This window comes from Endocarpon pusillum, assembly GCF_000464535.1.
Source record: "Endocarpon pusillum Z07020 unplaced genomic scaffold scaffold7325, whole genome shotgun sequence".
Taxonomy (NCBI): Eukaryota; Fungi; Ascomycota; class Eurotiomycetes; order Verrucariales; family Verrucariaceae; genus Endocarpon; species Endocarpon pusillum.
Genome location: NW_006916648.1, coordinates 36,000 through 53,797, shown reverse-complemented (window position 1 = coordinate 53,797; position 17,798 = coordinate 36,000). Strand labels below are relative to the sequence as shown.

At 51.6% G+C, this 17,798-nt stretch overlaps 7 protein-coding genes across 7 annotated transcripts; 5 read left to right on the top strand and 2 right to left on the bottom strand.

The window, feature by feature from the left end:
- Positions 1–107: 107 nt before the first annotated feature.
- On the top strand, positions 108–2,603 carry EPUS_05259 (uncharacterized protein; the record flags this gene model as incomplete). Its single annotated transcript, XM_007807966.1, has 1 exon — positions 108–2,603. One exon carries the CDS (start codon positions 108–110, stop codon positions 2,601–2,603), a length of 2,496 nt encoding a protein of 831 aa, XP_007806157.1.
- A 95-nt stretch (positions 2,604–2,698) lies between these two features.
- EPUS_05258 (uncharacterized protein) lies at positions 2,699–4,099 on the bottom strand (the record flags this gene model as incomplete). The annotated part of the gene is made up of 1 exon (XM_007807965.1): positions 2,699–4,099. One exon carries the CDS (start codon positions 4,097–4,099, stop codon positions 2,699–2,701), a length of 1,401 nt encoding a protein of 466 aa, XP_007806156.1.
- A 732-nt stretch (positions 4,100–4,831) lies between these two features.
- Positions 4,832–7,852, top strand: EPUS_05257 (uncharacterized protein; the record flags this gene model as incomplete). Its single annotated transcript, XM_007807964.1, has 1 exon — positions 4,832–7,852. The coding sequence occupies one exon, from the start codon at positions 4,832–4,834 to the stop codon at positions 7,850–7,852; it is 3,021 nt and encodes a 1,006-aa protein (XP_007806155.1).
- A 2,125-nt stretch (positions 7,853–9,977) lies between these two features.
- EPUS_05256 (uncharacterized protein) lies at positions 9,978–10,682 on the top strand (the record flags this gene model as incomplete). The annotated part of the gene is made up of 1 exon (XM_007807963.1): positions 9,978–10,682. The coding sequence occupies one exon, from the start codon at positions 9,978–9,980 to the stop codon at positions 10,680–10,682; it is 705 nt and encodes a 234-aa protein (XP_007806154.1).
- A 724-nt stretch (positions 10,683–11,406) lies between these two features.
- EPUS_05255 (uncharacterized protein) lies at positions 11,407–11,826 on the top strand (the record flags this gene model as incomplete). Its single annotated transcript, XM_007807962.1, has 1 exon — positions 11,407–11,826. The coding sequence occupies one exon, from the start codon at positions 11,407–11,409 to the stop codon at positions 11,824–11,826; it is 420 nt and encodes a 139-aa protein (XP_007806153.1).
- An 843-nt stretch (positions 11,827–12,669) lies between these two features.
- EPUS_05254 (uncharacterized protein) lies at positions 12,670–13,887 on the bottom strand (the record flags this gene model as incomplete). Its single annotated transcript, XM_007807961.1, has 2 exons — positions 12,670–13,692; positions 13,747–13,887. 2 exons carry the CDS (start codon positions 13,885–13,887, stop codon positions 12,670–12,672), a joined length of 1,164 nt encoding a protein of 387 aa, XP_007806152.1.
- A 1,414-nt stretch (positions 13,888–15,301) lies between these two features.
- Positions 15,302–17,662, top strand: EPUS_05253 (uncharacterized protein; the record flags this gene model as incomplete). The annotated part of the gene is made up of 1 exon (XM_007807960.1): positions 15,302–17,662. One exon carries the CDS (start codon positions 15,302–15,304, stop codon positions 17,660–17,662), a length of 2,361 nt encoding a protein of 786 aa, XP_007806151.1.
- Positions 17,663–17,798: the final 136 nt, after the last annotated feature.

Here is a 17,798-nt window from a genome sequence, read left to right as displayed (position 1 = left end):
AATCCACTTGTGTAAGTGTCTAAACACTGCTACGGTTATCAAGTTCTCTCTTGAAAGAGCACGGACATTCTGAGATTCCCGCAAGCATATCCTTTCTCTTGATCACAATGAGCAAAGTTGGTGCATTAAGAGCCGTCACTCACCGTTTGAACAATACACCAGTAAAGGAACTGCCTCACATTGCCGGTTTCCTAGCTTCTTCAATTCTGGATTGCGCGGATACCCTGAAATCTACATCAGGTCTATCCGCTGGCAGGGTTGATGATCTGTCATTGCAGGCCCACAAATTGAAAGCGAGATTAGCCTCACTCCTTCAAGACCGGTCCGCTGAAGGACGATTTACTGCTATCATCCTCGTAAAGGCCACTATTGAGGCTGGGGGGAGAGAGATTCTTGGATTGTGCGAGCCTTGGTTGCGAGGTTTGTTAGCTATTCTGAATAGACCAGATCCGGTGTCGTCGAAGCGACTTTGCCTCCTTACAATTACACGCATATTCTCCTTGACTCAGCAGTATCCAACTTTGATACGCGAGGTAACTACTCCGCTGCTACCAGCTTTTGTAACAGTGTGCTTGAATCTGGGTGGGTTACACCCATCCAGGAGTGATGAAGCTCCGTCCACTCGATCGATTCCATATCTCGAGACAGTCCTTCAATGTATGCTTCATCTCATACCTGACCATCCCAGCACGTTTCGACCTTTCGCATCGAAGCTTTACCCTGTTTTGGCCAATCATCTCAGTGGTCAGTTCACGTCCGATGGCATCACTCGTCTCGTGCACTCTGTTTTCGTGACCCTTCATTTTTGCGCTCCAAAAAATACAGCCCACGAGCAGTGGTTCAAGGCTTATCAAGCAGTGGTTTCATCACTTCACGGCGTTGCGGACGAGGTTCTTCGAGCTGTCGTTGAAGACTGGGAATCTTCCGACAGCGCTCGCCGGCAGGGTTCTGTGCGTAAGACTTTCGACAGACTACCTCACAGCAAAGAAAACGACCCGCTTGGGGTCCCGCCTTGGGAAGGGGTCTACCAAGGTTCGAGGGTCTTGTTGTCGTTACTACGACTTCTCAAGACATTCCTCCTCTCACAAACGTCGCAAGTGGTCAGTTTACCTCTTGGGCTCACTCTGGATCTGACTTCACGGTTGCTACATTTGCGAGTCCCGGCAAACAGCAAAGAGAGCCAAACGAATGTTCGCTTCAACCCTGAAATTGAACGAGAAGAACGAGAAGAGCTGTTGGCTATTCTTCCAGAGATACACCAGTCCACACTAGATCTGCTCTCTTCACTTGTGCAGGCGATTGGCTCCAGTATATGGCCTGCAAGTCACACTATTGTCGAGCAATGTCTCTGGATATTCGGGTCAGAAAGCTCAAACGAGAGCATTCGCAAAGCCACTTATAACCTATTCGGAATTCTCATGCCACTTACCGGCCCTGCCACGACGAAAGATAGCTTCAAGCCACTAGCTGCAATCGCCGAGCAATGCTGCAAAGATATCCTTTCAGGAAGCTCTGATAGCGAGCCACTCGACCAGAGCAAAGTTGGATTGAACTCTAAGCCTCTGCTTAATGGGCACGCTGACTCGTTCTTACAACCCTCTTCAAAGAGGACCACCAAATCACAACCGCAAATCTCGGCAATCCAGACTGCAGCTTTAAAATTTATGTGTCAGCTGCTTGAACACGTACCCGCCAAAGCATTTCCTCATTCGCTTCGAGCACAGATTGATCGTACCGCTATACTTAAGGATCAGAAACGTGCATTGTTAGCAAGCGTCCTGAATCCAGCTCCCAGGACAACAGGCAAGTTTGCAACACCAAGCATTATGCCATTTCTAGTCCGAACGTCACAGGACGAGCTTGAAACCGAAGGCCTGTTGAGGCCAAGAATGCCTGTGATTCGAGAAGCGGAAGCATCAGCTTACGAGCTAGAAACGGATTCTAATGCAGGGGTGGAGTTGGAGCACTCTAAGGACGCAGTATCTTCTGAGGGACCAGACCCAGAAATTCCAAAACAGCCGATAGTTCATGGCTTAGGTAGTCAGAACGATATTCTAGACCGGTTAGGGGACTCCATGCAAGATGGGGCGGCGACAGCGTCCAATGTCGAACCTCAGCAAACCACTGTCACTTCGAATCAAGCCAACATCGAGCCACTTCCACAGCAGACGAACGGGAGTTCGCATTCGAATCATGCCGCGAAGCGCAACTTCGACTCAACTGATAACCACGAAGTAGAGGACACCTCAAGCAAACGGATTCGAGGCAGTGAGCTCGATCGAGAGGCCAATCCAGGCTTAAAGCTGGCAGCGACGAGCCCGAGTGCTTCTGCTTCGACACCAGCAATGGTTGTTAATCCAGGACCCGCAATGCAGGTGGAAGTCGGTGCAGGTGGGGCAGCGCCAGACAAAGGCAAGGCCAGAGCCACAAGTGTTTCTCCAAGACCAGAGGAGGGCGTCAATACTATGTTTGAGAACAAGAACGTGGATGCAGAAAAGGAGGAGGATAGTGACAGTGATTCCGCCATACCTCCTCTTTATCTGAAGACGACAGATTCGGAGAACGAGGAATATGATGAGGATGATGATGAAGATATGCTCTGAGATAGACTATGTTGACACAACCAGCCTAGAAACGATCCAGACGTATTCAGTACCTATTATCCTAAAACCAGCTCCCATCTCAGTCTACATCCAATTTAGATAGCAATTCCCTTCCTCCACCAAGGCGTCCCCTCCACCCCATTCCACCACCTAGGCCACGCCCTAGCCCAACACCACCACCCCTCCCCTTCAGCTCCCAGCCCCAGGCCCCTCAACAAACTAACGGGCACCGGCTCGAACAGCCAAATCCCGGACCTCGCAAAATCATCCGCCAACCACGGCCCGGTAATATAGAACCACGCCATCACGTACACCAACGTCCCAGCCCTCCTCAGGGTCCTCGGCCAGTTCCGCACGAGATTTGAAACACCCATCGTCTTGAAGACGAACTGCTCAGCCAGAATGCCGAAGGCTTGGGAGAAGAAGAACACGAATGGTCCAGACCACGGTCGGCTTTGGGGGTTGAAGGTCGTGTAGCTCGCGCCGGCGTGGATGGTGCCGCTGATGGCGAGCGCGGTGAAGAGTTGCAGGAGCTTTGCCTTCTGGCTCCGCGGGTTCCAGCCGAATTTCTCGATGAGAAAGCGTGAGGGTTCGGAGATTCCCATGCGGAAGAGCTGGTGCCACCATTTTCCCCACCAGCCGGCTAGGCCTTTGTCGAGCACGCTGGTGGTGAAGCTGCCCCAGAAGGGTGGGTAGAGGAGTGGTTCGAGGAGCGGAGCGCGGGTGTAGATGTGGAGATTGAGGAGGGGAAGGAGCAAGGCGAAGAAGAGGCTGCCGCTCGACAAATTCGTCCTTAGGGCGGAGACGGTTGCGAGGAGGGAGAGCAAAAGCCGGTAGAGCTTTGTGAAGGGTGCGATGTTGGCGATTATTGACGGTAGGTAGGTGACGGTTGGACCTGGTGAAGATATGGAGACGACACCCCAGAAGTATGGGTCTGCCATTATCGCTGTCTTGACGGTATCTACTACAAAATACCAGATTAAGAAGTCTCGAACGGCAATGCGCATGAGTGATTTGGTTGATGATGATGGTGTGGGAAGCATAGAAGGGTTAGGATAGTCAGCTGCTGGGAGGGTCTGGTTGTGCCAGCTCCAACCTGGACCGCGGAAGCTGGTGCACAAGTCGGTCACCCAATCGAGTCGGTGTCGGAAGCCGTCTGGATAAGATTGCCAGACCAAGATATGGTTTGACTTGTCTGTGTCTTCTCGAAGATCTTTGTCCTCCTCCGTGGGTTCATGAGCTCCACCTACGACGCCATATATCTTTCTGTTCCTGAGGCTTGAATTAGCTGGCTTGGTCGAATTCAACGAGCCGTTTATGCTTGATACAGCCGCCACTGCCTCCTCCTCCTTCTTCCTGTCTCTGCATTCCAGCCTCTGAAATGCAGCCTTTGGATCACTGTAGACCAGCAAGACACCACTCCAGATAATGCCCCAGACACACATTAGACCAATCCCATATCCGCTAGCCAGACCCAGACTTCGACAACGGCGCATTACAGAGATGCAGGAAAGGGTAACCAATACGAATGCAACACGAGAAGCCCATCTTGAGTATTTTGCCCGGAGTCTAGGAAGAAATAGTACCGACAACACCAGAATACCAGCAGGAACGGTGTCCCAAGGATACAGGAAAGGTTCGATGTTTCCATTGGCGAGGGCAGATTGGAAGAGGTGCTCTCTTTGATCAAGAAGTTCCCTGTATGTTCTAGGCTCCTGATGATACATTTTGAGAAAGGTAAGAAAATTCAAGACTTTATGCCGTTGAGAGATGATAACAGAAATGAACAAAGAAAGATTGGGGACCTAACTTAGTCTGCAAGCACCGTCATGACGTTCTGGAGGCAAAATAGCTCAACCTTCGCGGGAGGCGTTGTCCATGCATTTCTGCAGGACATGCCATACTCTGACTTGTCCCATGGTTCTCCAAATAGACACTGGACAGAACGAGGAGCGCTTAGCTACTGATGAACCTCTTTTATACTCTGTGCAGACATGGAAACTGATCTTTGTGAAGATCACGTGAGCACGCGATGTTTCTCTTGGCGGTAGAAGCCTCTCGTCGCGTTTTTTGTTTTCCTCCTTTGAAGCAAAATCCAAGATTATCCTGGAAATCATTCCTTCATGACTCTTCCGAGCTTACAATGAAGGTTTGGTTTTCTGTTCTTCATGGGGAACTGATTCTTCACGGTCTCAAGGTCCATTCTCCACTCTCAACCTCTACACAAGATGGCACCGAATGCACCGAAGCGAAAAATAGATGTCGTGGATCTTACTCAGAGCAGCGACGCAGAAGATAGTTTCGAGAGCTCGCTTGGCTCTCAACCACGTAAAGCGCCCCGTGCTGCCGAGGCAGCCTCCCAAGCGAGCAAGAACAGCCATCCGGTGTACAGACCATCTGCTACTCAACCATCAGGTCGGTACTCTCCAAATAAGGCAGGCCAGAGATACGCAGGGCAATCCAAGGCTCCATATGCGACACCTCCGTCGTCAAGCCAACAGTCTCCAGGTCAATCTTTTTCTCACTCAAGCTATGCTCAGGCGCCGTACACTCCCAATCCAGGGATAATAACTGGGAAGAAGACGTACGAAGATGCCAGCACTCGCAATAATTGGATGGATGAAGAAGAGGTACGAGGCGAGATCGACCTCACTTTGGACGAGGATGATGATGACGCCTACCACGATTTCGAGCTCTACGGAATCTTCAACACGAAGATTGTGGGCGTTAGGTACTATACTGGTCGCGCAACACTCGGTGAGTATGTTGTGGTGAAGCGAGAACCGCGAAATCCGTACGATTCGAATGCTATTCGCATCAGCAATGTTATGGGTGATCAGATTGGGCACCTCAACCGTCAGACTGCGGCGAGGCTAGCTCCTCTAATGGATTCAAAGGCGCTGCTCATTGAGGGCGCTCTGACAGGGCCGAAAGGCACATACGATTGTCCAATCGGGCTTAAACTTTTTGGCACCAGAGATCCGGTTGCCGGTGCAGCCTTGAAGCAGCAGATGATTGCTCTTAACCTGCCTGTGGCTGAGCACAATCGTGCCGAAGCAGAAAGGAAGAGGAAGCAAAAGGAACGGGAGGAGGCATTGAAAGAGGCGCGCAAGGCAAATAGCAACAGTCTCAGAAAGGGTACTAATACGATGCAAATCGATGCTGGTTCGTCACGATACGCGAATCTTAATATGCCAGGAGCTGGTGAACCAACGCAAAGTTTAGCACAGGTCATGGAAACTGCTCAGAACTACAATCCCAGAGAGGTGCAAGACGTGGTAAACAAATTTGGAGCTGGAGAAGATGTGCTCTCTGCGATGCCAATGGCAGATCAGCCTGCGAGATTGAAGACTCAACTACTGCCATACCAGCGTCAAGGTCTGAAATGGATGCAGAGCAAAGAGTCGTGCACCCTACCTCCAACAACTTCGTCTGACGTGGTTCAATTGTGGAAACGACAGCAGAATGGCTACTTGAACATTGCCACGAACTTCTTCACTGGTAGTGCTCCGACGCTAGCCAAAGGCGGCATCCTTGCAGATGATATGGGACTTGGGAAAACTATTCAGGTCATCTCTCTGATCATGTCTGACGATTTCCGTGCTGGCAGGCCAACTCTGATCGTGGCACCGCTCAGTGTAATGAGCAACTGGAGTACCCAGGCTGAGAGACACGTTCAACCTGATCATTTACCCAAGGTTCTCATCTACCACGGCGCCTCCAAAGGTGATCTGAAGGAGGCAGATTTCGCCAAGTACGACATCGTCATCACCACATATCAAACCATGGCCCTCGAGCTTTTCCCATACGGTGCATCAAAGCCGATCCATACTCCAGCAGCCAAAGGACTATTTTCCACCTCTTGGCGACGAATTGTACTTGATGAAGGTCACCAGATCCGCAATCCTAAAGCCAAAATGGCGCAAGCTGCATGTGCTATTCGGGCTGACGCTCGCTGGATATTGACTGGGACCCCCATTGTCAACAATCTGAAGGATCTCTACTCACATGTTAAATTCTTGCGACTGACTGGTGGCTTGGAACAACTTGACATCTTCAATGGTACGCTGATCCGCCCGTTGAAGAGCGGGGATCCAAACGCCACTGTTCTACTACAAGCACTGATGTCTACTATCTGTCTTCGTCGGATGAAAGACATGAAGTTTATCGATCTGAGGTTGCCAGAATTGGTGTCTCATAAATACCCGATCAAATTCCATTCGCATGAACGCGAGAAATACGATGCCTTCAGTGCTCAAGCCAAAGGCCTTGTCGATCAGATGAAACACAACGAAGGTAATAACAAGACTTTTACAAATCTGCTCGAAGTCCTCCTGCGGATGCGCCAATGCTGCAACCACTGGAAGCTGTGCGGCGAAGATCGAGTCAACCGCATCTTAGCTCTTGTTGAAGAGAACAAGGTGGTCGATGTCCAGAACCAGGCAAACCGCAGAGCGCTACAGGACGTCCTGCAACTGAAAATCGACAGCCAAGAAGAATGTCCCATCTGCATGGACTCGTTCAAAGACCCCATGATCACCGCCTGCGCCCACGTCTTCTGCAACGGATGCGTCGAACGCGTCATCCAAGAACAGCACAAATGCCCCATGTGTCGCAACGAGCTACCAGACATCACCTCGCTCGTGCCACCTGCCGCCGGCTTCGGCGAAGGCGATAATGAAGAAGAGATAGACATCGACCCCAACATCACCTCTAGCAAGATCGAAGCCCTCATCAAAATCCTCAAAGCTTCGCAGAATGCCAAGGACACTAAGACGGTGGTGTTTAGCCAATGGACTTCCTTCCTCGACGTCGTGCAGACCCAGCTCCAAACCCACAACCTGCCCTTCACCCGCCTCGACGGCAAAATGCCCGCCTCCCGCCGCGACACCGCCATCCGCGCCCTCGACACAGACCCGGACTGCAAAATCATGCTCGCATCCCTCTCCGTCTGCAGCGTCGGTCTCAATCTAGTGAGTGCAAATCAGGTCATACTGGCCGATTCGTGGTGGGCCCCCGCAATCGAAGATCAGGCTGTTGATCGCGTGCATCGGTTGGGACAGAAGAGGAAATGTACCGTTATGCGGTTGGTGATGGAGGGGAGTGTGGAGGAGGAGGTTTTGGAGGTTCAAGCACGGAAGAGGAAGTTGATGGGGCAGGCTTTTGGCGAGGAGGAGGGGAGGGGCAGGAAGAGGAGGGGCGAGGAGCGGAGCGGCAGGTTGAGGGATATTGAGCAGCTCTTGAGATAGAGAATAAGAGGTGGCGGTTGTGAGGTGGTTCAGTGAGAGAGCTGGGCGTTGGTGAGAGTTTCACCGTGGTACCAAGTTCTTGTGAAGCGGCTTCTTCGATTCTATTACCCTGTACGACTAGTTTAGATATCTTGGATCACCTCGCCGTGTAAAGCTATTTGTTGTATACGAGAGAATGGGAGTCAGGCGGCAGGGGGGATGACCCTGTCCAGACGAAGAAAGCTTTCAAGAAACAGCAGCGGTGATATCGAGATGCGGATCGATCTATGTGTACTGGATCGCTGTTACGGTGGCCTCCTACGTAGTATGTCTAGACGCCCGCGAAAAACCAAGAGCCAGTAATCCGAATTTGCCTAAAGAGGCAACCATGCCCTTATGAACTCGGCCAGATGGGCATATCCACTGACCTCTCCTTCGTCACATCCTCCTGGACTCTGGAGATAGTAAGATGGTGCATCTTGTTCTTGGATCCCTCTTCATAATAACCCTGGCATTGTAGAGAACGCTCTCTCATCGTCTTCGAGCATCCTTCCAGTCCAGCCAGGGGGGTCCCTCTCCAGGAAAGATAGCGAGTTTCTGGACTTCCGAAGTTCCACTGAATGTACGACTGTCCTTGTTTGTCATACCATCCTCCTCCGCCTCGGGAGTAGATCAGATATGGCCCTCGCTGGGAGAGACGTGCGCGACCGTCAGCATCGTTGAGCTCTTGATCTTTGACCCTGGCCCATGCCTGGCATTGTCAGAGAGTGCCGGGGAACCCTGGGCAGGAATATAGGGAGGCAGGAGCCGAGTATAAAAAGAAACGTCAAGAATTGAAGCTTGGGGAAGATCCGTTATATCGGAATAATGGAGGCCGTCACCCAATCAGACCGACTCCGCCAACCCACCAAGCATTGGTACTGTACCTTACGCCAGAAGAGTTGTCACTGCTGCAGAACGGTATGCTCCGACGCCTTCCGACCCAGGTTTCCTCTCGTATTGTCACTAAAGTTACGTAGGTCGATGCACCGAGACTACGGAAGACAGAAGTGGTCATATGTCGCAAATCAATCCGCTTGTCGCAGCCGTCGCAGATCTGAAGTTGCTGCTTGAGGAACACACAACACAAGGGGCACAACCACACCAGCTCAGTTCGCGGAAAACATCACGTAGTACTAACTCAGCAATATCTTCCTCAATCCTTGCGTCAACTCAAGCAAATTCTCCATCTGTGGTACCGAAAGGTACTGCTCTCAACTCCCTACTTCCGCTAAATCAAACCTCCGTACCGCCCGTATCCAGACCAGAGTCCTCTTTTCGAAAGACACTGGCATACAAGAAGAGCTCGTCTGCTTCGCCCTCAAGAAATAGAACACCCAACGGCAAGAGCATGTCGCTCATGGAACGCTCAATTCCCGATAAAACCACAACATTCTCAAAAGGAAACAATGTCCCTGGGCCAAGCGGCGAACAACTGGCTTATGAAGAAGGGATAGCTATAGGGGAGTTTGACACGCGGTATTCGGGTTTGATTTAATTGACACCTTTGCCACTGACAAGACATGTTAGGATAACAAGGGTTGTTGATTGAGGTGTCAATCATGTGTCCTCCCGGGGCGGCGGATGGGTTTGCCGGCCAGCAATTTAGGGCATTTAAATAATGTGTGGCTCGGAAAATTCTCCGGTCATCGTCTCATAATCTGCAGCCTGTTCAGCAAGCAGAACTAAAACTATGACAGCTAATCAAAGTGCGACCGCGCCTGTGATCAAACATTGGTTGTTTTCAAAACCGTGTTTCACAATGTCATCCTGTGAGCCACTCAACACAAGAGCAATAGACCTCAAACCGGGATGAACTCGAAGAGGTGGTAGTATTCACACATCTCGTTTTCAAAATAGCTTCGATTTAACTCCATCTCTGCCAATGGTTGGCAAAGCCAGCCTTCATGACGGGTCCTATATCAGTTCTCCCCCCCCCTGCTAATACTACAGTCCGAAAGACTCGTCATCAGCTCTCAATTTCTTCTTTGCTTCTGCTCTTGCCACTTCCTATAGCTTGCAACAACATATGGCTCAGTAGGTGCGCTCCCGTCAATTTCTGCCCTGTCATTGCAGGCTTTGGCCCTTGAGCCATCAGCACCGAAGCATGTCGGACACTTCACCCAGTAAAACTCCTCAGCCTTACCAGCCAAATGTGAGAAGACGGGGCGCAGGACCCGGCAGCGAGGTAGACGAAGCAGAGTCCGATGCCGGCAGCCAAGAAGTCGCTGAGCTCAATAGAAGGTATCCTGCCTTACGTAGAAATGTCGAAGTTGTACAGCGAGCGCCATCACACCCACGGCCGCCAGCAGACCGAGTGACTCACCCACGCGCATTTCAACCTTGGAGTCCAACAACAGGAGAAACTGTCCCCCGAACATCGGCAAGAGGTGCGGACCACAGCCCAATCCTCCGCAACGAGGTCCGTCGCTCCCCACGGCCAGCAATACCCCCGATTCCCACCCGACCTGATCGGCCTGATCGGCCTCACCAACCGAACTCTCCAGAACCCCATCCCCATTATAGGATAGTTCCCGAGCCACCACGGGTCATAGTGGGTCTGTCCGCGGCGCCGAACGCGGGATGGCTTCCTAATACCGTGGTGAGCGGAGCTGCTCCGCAATTTGCGATGGGGTGGGGCGGTCCACAGGCACATCCGCTGACTACGGATTTGCCGGCTGAGGATTGGGCAGCCAGAGCACCGGCTACCACAACTGCGCCGCCGCCGCCTCCGCCGCCGCCTCCTCCGGAGGCGCAGGGGTTGAGAGAGATTCACTTTCAGAGACAGGGACAGAGAGACAGGGAGAGATAGAGAGAGAAGGGAGAGGAATTTCGAAGTGTTGTCCGGGCCCTTTGGCTATTCTTGCTATCTATTTGAGAAAAACACCGCGACGGAACTGTAGACGAGAATCTCAGGTTGGGCCACGATGGACATATATCAAGCAAAGAGCTGTATTGAATCCTGGGAACGCCCGGAGCCGGTACCTGCACGCTTGAGCAGGGTTCAGAAAGGCGACTCTTGAAGTATTCGCATACACCATAATTGACAGCGGGTATCATGGAAAAGCCGCCCAATCATTCTACATTCCATGCCACCTCCCGCTTTGCAAGTCACATTTATCCTTTTGTCTCCCTCGGTTTAGCAGCAGTTCTTTTAGTCCTACACCGGACATGCCAGTGAATTGGTCCGGTGTTTCAGCTCCTTCGCGAAGCTGATGCTGCTTCAGGATCCCCCCTTCTTGAAACATTAGCCACAGCCGAACGCGGGGTGTGAGGGCTTTCGAAACATTGTTTCTTCGCTGCCGTTTACTATTAGCCACCTTCCGGGGAAAATATTATATAGAAAGTATTAATTCATTGTCATTCTTCGTTAAATAGATCCGACTTAAAATAGAACATCGCTTGCTTGACAGACGAATACCCTTCAAAATATACGCACGGCCAGTCCCAACAGGTTCCTCCCAAGCATGTCACAGTTCAGTCAGCTACCCCAGATCAAAACAAAACCGGACCCCAACCGCAAGCCACCTCCCAGGATGGGCCCGGCATCGAAGCGCGCAGAAGAAGCCAAGAAGTCCGACTGGCCCAAAATGGGCATCCGAGACCCGCAGCACCAGGCAGACAGCAGAAGAAGCGTCGACATGGCCGAGAAGGCTGAAGAGGTTCTATCCCCCCGCTCCGAGCTGGTCAAACGTGCAGAAGCCAAGAAAGCAGGGAGAGCCAACACGTCCGACTCGGACCTGGACCGATTCCGCGCCGCCGCGCGGAGAATGGCAGACGCGGCCAAGGCGGCCGCAGAGGCCAACATCGGCGAGCTGGACCAGCACGCCGCCAGGATGCGGCGGCTGGAGATCGGCGCGAAGATGCGGGATGAGAGCCGGAGGGCGGAGAGGGAGAGGAAGCAAGTCACCGCGGATCTGACGGAGAGGGTCGCGAGAGGGTGGAAATGTAAATGATGTGTCAAATCAGCCCGGTGGTGGACGGGATAGGAGGACGGCTGGGCCGGCTGCTTGGGAGTGGGAGGATGTGAGTGGTGAGGTGCTTCGAGGTGGATAGGTAGCAGGCAAATCGTGCGTGTTTGGGCTGATGCAGCGGCGGGGGAGTAGACGATGCGCCGGATTCTCTTTCAAAACAATGCACATTTTGCATGTAACATTGATGCTGTTTGCGGTTGATTGCGCTTGATCATAAAATCTGTGCTTGACGGCGGATGACTTGTAATCGACCATACGCATTTAAGATACCCCATCCTGACAGCTCAAACTCGGTCTTCTCCCCAAAATCGTTCGATTGCCACTGTGACCACCAATGCGAGAGTTTGTAAAATCTTGATCCACGTCTTTCTTACCCCAATTGCTTTGCTAACAATGACCCCCAAGTACTATTCTGACACCCAGCCTTGGGTGAATCTTGTGAGGATCAGGTCCCTTGACTAGACGGTGGACTTCATTTCCGATATAGTAGGTCAACCTCACGAATTCCTCTCGGGCGTGCTTCGAAACCGAACAAAGCAAAGGGTAGCTCACGACCCCATGCAACAACTCCCGAGACCGGTTTTGATAAACGATCGTTGCCTAAAGCCTCACGAGGCCTTGCACAAGTCCTTGGCCTCCATGACTGCCACTTAGCACTCTGAAAGGTATGTTGTGGGAAAGGTGGTCATCCTCGTAGCCTGGCTGTACCAAGCCGCGGAGCCCAATTGCCCCTTGCGTTCTTGGTTAAAGTGCTGAGTGTGTTTTCTGCTTGTCAATGACGGATTGTTTGTTGGCAGGAGGCCTGAATGATCTTCTCCTTTTGATCTACATGGTCACACCCTCCTGACTGTCTTTGCGACTGTCCTTTTCGTCCTTCCGGACAATCATGCCCATCCGCATAGCCCAGTCATCTCTTCCGCTTTCTCTGATCAGCTGTTCGACCATTTCCAGTCTTCGTTGGTATTTTGTTCTTGAGCCCTCCACTTTGATCACCCTCCCATGCATCTGTAGCATTTGAGTTGTCTCATTAGCTATTGCCAAGACCCCGGCACTGGCAATGAGCAGGACCAGGAGGATCATTTTCCCAACTTGGTCAACATTGCTTGCAAGTGCGGCATCTAGAAACACGAGCAAGGTTGCAAAGGCAGCGACGCTGCTTTCGAGGAACGTCATATCTCGGAGCCACTGGCCCGAGGTGACCGCTTTGAGGTCATCGACCATGCCTTTCATGCGAATCCAGCGGTCTTGGCTGAGAAGTATGAGCAGGTCACCTTTGACGCCAGGCTCTGCGGCGCCTTGCCAGCTGACATTGGTGCGGCGGCGGATCACGATGACGTTGCAAAGGCGCGAAGTGCAAAGGAAGAGTACAACGGTGAGACCCCACCAATTCTGCGAAAACGCTAGTAAGGTGAGGGCGGTGGCAGTCATGGCAACGGCGACCAAGTATGCGCAAGAAGAGGTGAAGGAGGCAGTCTGGAAGGTGAAGAATCTTGAAATCAGATTGTTCCATTGTGACGCATTGTGTTGTATGCTTTTCACTGATAGCGTCGTCAATTGACCTGTAAGGCCCACTTTCTGCAGATAAAGCACGGTGGCAGGATTTTCGACCCGAAATACATATCCCGAAGTCATTGCGCCGCAAGCAGGATATTCACCACCATTGAGCTCCGGCGCCGACTGTTGGCTATGTATCCCGGGGCACAGAACGAATGTGTCCAGAAAAGCGGAGGTGCCGGTAAGAGCTGTGCGTAGGGCTATCGTCCTGATGTCAGCGAGGGCAACGAGTCCAGCCGCATCCAGAGAGAAGTTTGGGCTTGGACTTCTGCTCCAGGGAGTGTTGGCATCGCGCTGGAAGAATGTCAATGCGGCACCTGCGTCATCAAAATCTCACCGGGAACCTACGCGCCAGTCCTTTGGGAGAATCATGTTCAGGTATGCAAGCATAACTTGCGCTATTGTAAGTGCGGGCGAGTTATCATTCCTTGTGCGTGACTCTGGTAATGATTCGGCATCACATATGGTATTTGAGGTCCGGAGATCCATTGCTGCTTCCCAAGTGCTGGCTGAGCCTTGTAGTCAGCTGACATGCAAGGCTGTGGGTGTGCTGCGGCTGGCGGAGGAGTTGGCAGGGACTTCTTGCAGCGCGATGTGAGATACAGATCGTCGATCTTGGACTGGCCGGCGGTTGCAATTGCAGGCAGTTGCTTTCAGGTCAAGTACTAGTAGGCTGTGACAACAGGCCGCCGTGAAGCCATGATAGTTGCCGCATTGAGACACCGTTTGGAATGTTATGTAAGCTGCTGAGGATGGTTGTGGTGGTTGTGAGTTCAAGCCTTGAGCGAGGGACTGGCAACAGTTCCCTGGAAGAACGATGAAGCGACTGAAAAGCTAAGACGCAGTGCACTTTTTACACCCGCAGTGACCCAAGGCCAAGAAAGGAATCGTGTGTCACACTTTTTGTCTCCAATTCTGCGCGCCAAAGTGCTGGTGCAAGACACAACTCAATTGCAACCGCAATGTTTTGACAATCAGGCTACCCTCAGGGAATATCTTACCACGTACGTAGTAACTGCAAAGTCTGCCTTGCACCCACCTTCCGTGGAGACCTGCTCAAAAGTTCATGCCCTCGACCGAAAGGAGAAAGCCACTCAAGCCACAAGGCTCTCAAGAGGTCCATGGTTCTCAAAAGTACATCCGGCACGGTTCGATGCAAGGTCTAGTCAGGTTTAGAGTTTATAGTGCCTGTTACTTGACGTACTAGGTATGCATCGTGTCTACCTGCTGGGCTTAGTGCTCGTCTACACGAGGCAGTCAATTCTTTCCTGCACTGTTCGCAAGTACGCGCATAATAGGGCGCGTCTATCGCATTGACATGCTCCAGTGGACTGGTCGTCCCAAGTCGGCCTGCAGTAGGCATTGACGTATGGCTTGCATTGCTATGTTGCCCTGATCGAACATGCTCGTGGGCTTGCCGAAGAAACGAAGTTCAGCGAGTAAATGCAGGGTGAATACTCCGTACTGTTCAATCTGGCATGGGGGCGGACGTCCTTCTGTTCCCACCCCACGATGTCTATATAAAGAGCCGCAAGACTGTCTGAGAGTGGGGCTGTGTCTATGTCCTTTTTGCCTTATGGCTTGTGCGGTATTTTATTTCAGACATACACGTCCTAAGAATGAGCGTTACGATCCTACCAAATATCTTCTGATGTTGTTAACATCATTTGAAATGGCTTTCAATCGATGTTGAAAGGTTAGCTAGCGGTTGGGCCATTCTCTCCTGGGCAAGGTAACATTTTTCGTTCTTCATAGGACCTCTTACCACCTATTTCTCTACTTTTTGGCTCTTCCGCTGGATGGGCCTGCTTTTCTGCCTTTTCGCATTTCTTCTCCCGCGCGCTTCAAGCTGTTACCGTTTCTCTATCCGGCTAGGTTTTCAGCATAACCATCATCCTGAGCCATGACTGTTTACACTTACGGCGCTCTAGGTGACGGTCACATACGTCTTCTTAGACTACTGCCAGCGGCAGAGAGTACTGCAGCATTGGAAGGCAACCTCATCGTCCGCAAGCTACGAGTCAGTGATAGACTCACCGAGAGTGAGCCAACCATTACATTCAACGACGACGGCGTTCTTTCTTTCGTCCAGCATGAAGCTCAGCAACCAATCTCGGCAGAACTTGAACAAACCGGCGCAGGTGCTGGAGAGGTGTCCAGCGAACTTCAAATCCAGGAAGCTGAGTCATACGAAGCTCTATCCTACACCTGGGGAGGCAAACCTGATTCCTCGCACTTCATTAGAATCCTGGAAGGTGGCCAAGCATACAACATCCCAATCACACAGAATCTCGAGTCTGCCCTGCGCCACTTGCGTCCTTCATCCGATGCAACTTATCTCTGGGTCGATGCGCTGTGCATTAACCAGGTCAACCACGCCGAGAAGGGTTCTCAAATCCCAAAGATGGCGGATATCTATAATCAGGCCACCAAGGTCCGTGTCTGGCTAGGCGAAGCAAACGACAATAGTGACATTGCTCTGAAGTTCATCAGACGAGTCATAAATCTCAGCGACCTCGATGAACTCGTGCAGAACCCAGAGATCTCAGGCGAATGGGCAGCTTTCTTAGACCTGATGAAAAGGCCCCTCTTCAGTCGCCGATGGGTGGTACAAGAGATAGCTCTAGCCAGAGACGCTTGCTTGCATTGTGGCACAGAATCAGTAACCTGGAGAGAATTCGCAGAAGCTGTGTCACTGTGTACGAGTAAACATCACGATGTCAGAAAACTCTTCAAAGGCTCCCAATCGTTCGACCACCATCCCGACTTCCTGGGCGAGATCGAGGAGCTGGGTGCCAACCGGCTGGTCTATGCGTCCAGTAATCTTTTTCGCAAGTCAGACGATGGTACAATCATGGAACATCTGCTATCACTTGAGGCTTTGATGTCATCACTCTCTGTGTTTGAAGCCGAAAATCCGCATGACGTTGTTTACGCTATTCTATGGCTGGCGAACGATGCTACACCAAGCACAGAACGGGCGATTGGATCTTCACTGAGTGAGCATTGGGTAATTCATACTCCGACTCCCGGCTCCCCAACACCATACGCCGAGTCTCCAACCCGGGCTTCCTCTCCGGCTTCTGATCGCAGAACACTCCAAACGCCGAATGACTCAGCTGTGCAAAGTGCAGACACAACTGGACATTCCGAAACCCATTCGCCCATTGATCACACGAACCAGTACTTACAAGCGCAAACTTTATCCGTACCGAATTATGGCCAAAAGGGTCATAAGCGGACGGCTTCTGATCTCACCCTACCACCTCCAAAGATTAGATTACAGATGCCAGTCGATAGAAAAATCACAGTTGACTACAGTAAGAGTGTGTACGAAGTTTGTAAAGACTTCCTGGCGTTCGTCATGGCCCAATCAGAGTCCTTGGACATTATCTGCCGACCATGGGCTCCTGAGCCTGTCCATGAGAAGGAGCAAGATCTGCCATCATGGATACCCAAGCTTTCTAGCGCTCCGTTCGAGCTCGTCGACAAAGTTTACAAACGAGTGGAGGCAGATGCGCTGGTAGGGCTTCCGGGTATGCGCCGTAAGAACTACCTGGCCTCTGGCAAAAGGAAAGCAATATGGCGATTCAAGGAAAGTGTCGACAGAAGCTTGTTTGTCTGCGGCTTCATCTTGGACAAGGTCAACGTGAGAAGCGAAACTGCACAGCAAGGAATTATCCCAGCAGAATGGCTCAAGGTGGTGCAATGGGACCCTGGAAGAGCAGCTGCACCAGATCGATTTTGGCGTACCCTGGTTGCAGATCGAGGACCTGATGGCAGCCCACCCCCTCACATATACCAGTCAGCACTCAACTATGCATTCCAACGGAAAGGTCAACGCGGTGATCTTAACACCAGAGAGTTAATCCTTTTTGGGAAATGCCCATCTATGGCGATCGACTTTCTTCGTCGAGTCCAATCTGTAGTGTGGAAGCGTAGCCTTATCTCAACATCGCGTGAGCACTTCCTAGGTCTGGCTCCATCCAAGGCTCGAGAGGGGGATCTGATCTGCATTCTCTATGGATGTAGTGTCCCTGTTGTCCTTCGAAGAAAGCACCGAACAGCTTCGGAAGACATTCCCATTTATCCCACGACGGGGACAGCAACGAACGAGGACATTGTTCCGAGAGTAAGATCCAACAAGCGCGATCACTATTACGAGTTCATCGGCGAGTGCTACATCCATGGAATGATGGATGGAGAAGCGCTGCGACATCAAAGAATTAGAGAGCTTCAGCAGCAAGAGTTCGAGCTAAGGTAGGAAGGTGCAATCTGCATCCGTGGATGTCGACGTGTATGTGGACGTGGACTTTGGAAAAAGATGCGAAGGGTATGGATGAGGTTGTGTAGTTTCTCTACATTCGCTTATGCAACAGAGACATTCAACCCGATTCGAT